Source organism: Stegastes partitus, unplaced genomic scaffold (genome assembly GCF_000690725.1).
Source record: "Stegastes partitus isolate 25-593 unplaced genomic scaffold, Stegastes_partitus-1.0.2 Scaffold29, whole genome shotgun sequence".
Taxonomy (NCBI): Eukaryota; Metazoa; Chordata; class Actinopteri; family Pomacentridae; genus Stegastes; species Stegastes partitus.
In genome coordinates, this window is record NW_007577760.1 from 1,258,953 (window position 1) to 1,261,314 (window position 2,362).

Genomic DNA, 2,362 nt, shown 5'->3' on the forward strand with positions numbered 1-2,362 from the left:
CATGCCTTGATAACTAGTCAATGCTTCTGTGGCTTAACTAGCCTTTCTTTTTCACACAAACTAGCCTCTCCACTCTTCTTACCAGCGTGCTGGTCTTGTGCTTCTTCTTCCCTCTCCGGAGCTACTTGTCTTTGCTCCCGTTGACACTTTTGGAAGGTCTCCACCGATATGCCAATGAACATGTTCAAAAGGAAATAGCTCATCACCATGAAAGGGATGAAGTAAAGAAGCATCCACTCGTTGTAGTTCTGCACAGGCTGAAAAGGACACACAAGAGAGGACACATGATTGTATTTTTTAATGTGTGTGTGTGTGTGTGTGTGAGGAATAAAAAATAAGACAGATGTAAAACACTGCTGTCTCTCATGCACTTATTATTTCTCTGCGTAATTAGATGTGTGTGCAGCAGCCCTTCCAATACTGTGTCTCCATTAAAATCAGACTCAATTCATGTCGGAAGTGTTGTGAAAATGTTATAAGGTCCTCCTTAATTCGACTCTGACTTTAACAGTTGAGCAGCTCAGAGGACTTGTTCATGCTGATCAGAGAAACTGATAGAAATTTACATAGTTATTTAAGTGTTTGTAATTTAAAGTTCATTAACTACAGATCATGTTTATGTCATATTTTTTACTTTTTCAGATGGACCAGATGGTCAAAGGTTTTCATTTCACTTCTGTACCTTCAGAAAACTAATATGTGGATTGAGCTCTGTAACCCATCACAATGAACAACAGTATAAAAACCTACAATAGGCAGCAATAAAACAACAAAAATACCTGTTGGTCTACTCCTACAGCATCTAGCCCATCATACATGATGTTCACCCAGCCATCCTTGGTGAACATCACAAACACGGACAACACAGCCTGAGAGGGAAACAAGCAAACAAATAATTGTGATTTTCAAAGATGAAGTTCCTATTTGATAGTATTTTGGATTGATAATCTTTTTCCTTTCTCCCTACATTCTTTTCCTTTCGCATAACACAGGATAATAGTAAAAGACTGGTGTGTTGGCCCATACCTGAAGGAGGTTGTCGAAGTTGAGCTGCTTCCCTACCCAGCTGTAGTTGGCTGCCAGACAGTCAGTCTTGTTGGTGATGTTTCTTAGGTCATGGCCCACACAGTGGTAGAATTTCCCTTTGAACAACTACAGCATTTTTGTGAGATAAAAAGAGAGGAGACTGTCCATACTTGTATTTGCTATTGTTTTTTGAGTTTTTTTTGACACAGGTGGCGACAGAAACTTTTATCCGTTGTTGTTTTTACTCTGTGTGTGTGTGTGTGTGTGTGTCAGCTAACCTGCAGCCCAAAGATGCCATAGAAGAGGAAGATGATGCAGCAAATGAGAGTGATGTTCCCCAAGGGTTTAAATGAGGTCATCAGAGCTTCCATGGTCTGCTTTAGTTTTGGGACTCGGCTGAGTGCCCTGGAACATGCCAACATAACAAACAGACCTTTACTGGAGTCTGCACAATTCTGCAGACAAAAAAAATGACTGACTATTACATCTAAAAAGTAGTGGAATACTGCGTACACTCTGGGACCAGCCCACACAAACACAACAGAAACATCTGTTTACAAACAAATAAATGCTGTACCTCAGTAGGCGAAGTGTGCGCACCAGGCGGAAAACTGTGAGGACGGTCAGCATGTTGCTGTTGTCAGGTGTGAGCACTTCGATTAAGATGTGGATGAAAGATGTTATCACCAACACACCATCGATGACGTTCCACGCCGAGCGGCAGTAGCTTTCTCTCCCAATCAGCAAACCCAGAGCTACAACCTAGCGCAAAAAACAAACAAACAAACAATTCTTTATTACAATCTATTGTTTTATGGATACTTATAGCATTTTTGAAATCAGCTGAAAATCTGAGTGTCAAAATTGATTTTGAGGTAGAAATAATTGATCTAAAATTATAACAAAACTAAGTACATTATAACAAAGCTGAAGAATTAAAAAATTAAAAAAAAAAAAAAAGTAATGTTTACCTTCACAAACATCTCTACCAAGAAGACAGCGGAGAATATGTAAGTGGATATTTGAAGGATCCATCTTTCCTAAAGGACAGAGTAAGATTCAGTTTAAATCTGCATGTATTTTGGATTGGATGCAGTCAAACTCATATTGCATATTATTTGTTCATGAAATATATAACATCCAGCTTGACTGTGTGTGAATGTGCATTGGGCTTGTTCACATGACATGTCATATGATGAATCTGACAAAAGCAATAATAAATAACAATTCTATGAAAATTAACCAATGAAAATCAGGCATTGCTTTTGAACCATGGTGTAACAGAATTATTTAAAAAAATAAACTCATGAAACAAGCCTGGACAAAAATGATGGTA

General features: G+C 38.4%; 1 protein-coding gene across 1 annotated transcript in view; it reads right to left on the minus strand.

Annotated features, from left to right (window-relative positions):
• Positions 1 to 17: 17 nt before the first annotated feature.
• The window catches only part of LOC103369876 (voltage-dependent T-type calcium channel subunit alpha-1H-like), a 9,771-nt gene continuing 7,426 nt past the window's right edge, over positions 18 to 2,362 (minus strand). The window contains exons 14-19 of the mRNA XM_008298718.1: positions 1,998 to 2,066; positions 1,604 to 1,788; positions 1,305 to 1,431; positions 1,027 to 1,152; positions 780 to 869; positions 18 to 257 (exon numbers count right to left, since the gene is read on the minus strand). Of these exons, the coding sequence (XP_008296940.1) occupies positions 18 to 257; positions 780 to 869; positions 1,027 to 1,152; positions 1,305 to 1,431; positions 1,604 to 1,788; positions 1,998 to 2,066 (837 nt within the window). The remainder of the gene's footprint in view (positions 258 to 779; positions 870 to 1,026; positions 1,153 to 1,304; positions 1,432 to 1,603; positions 1,789 to 1,997; positions 2,067 to 2,362) is intronic.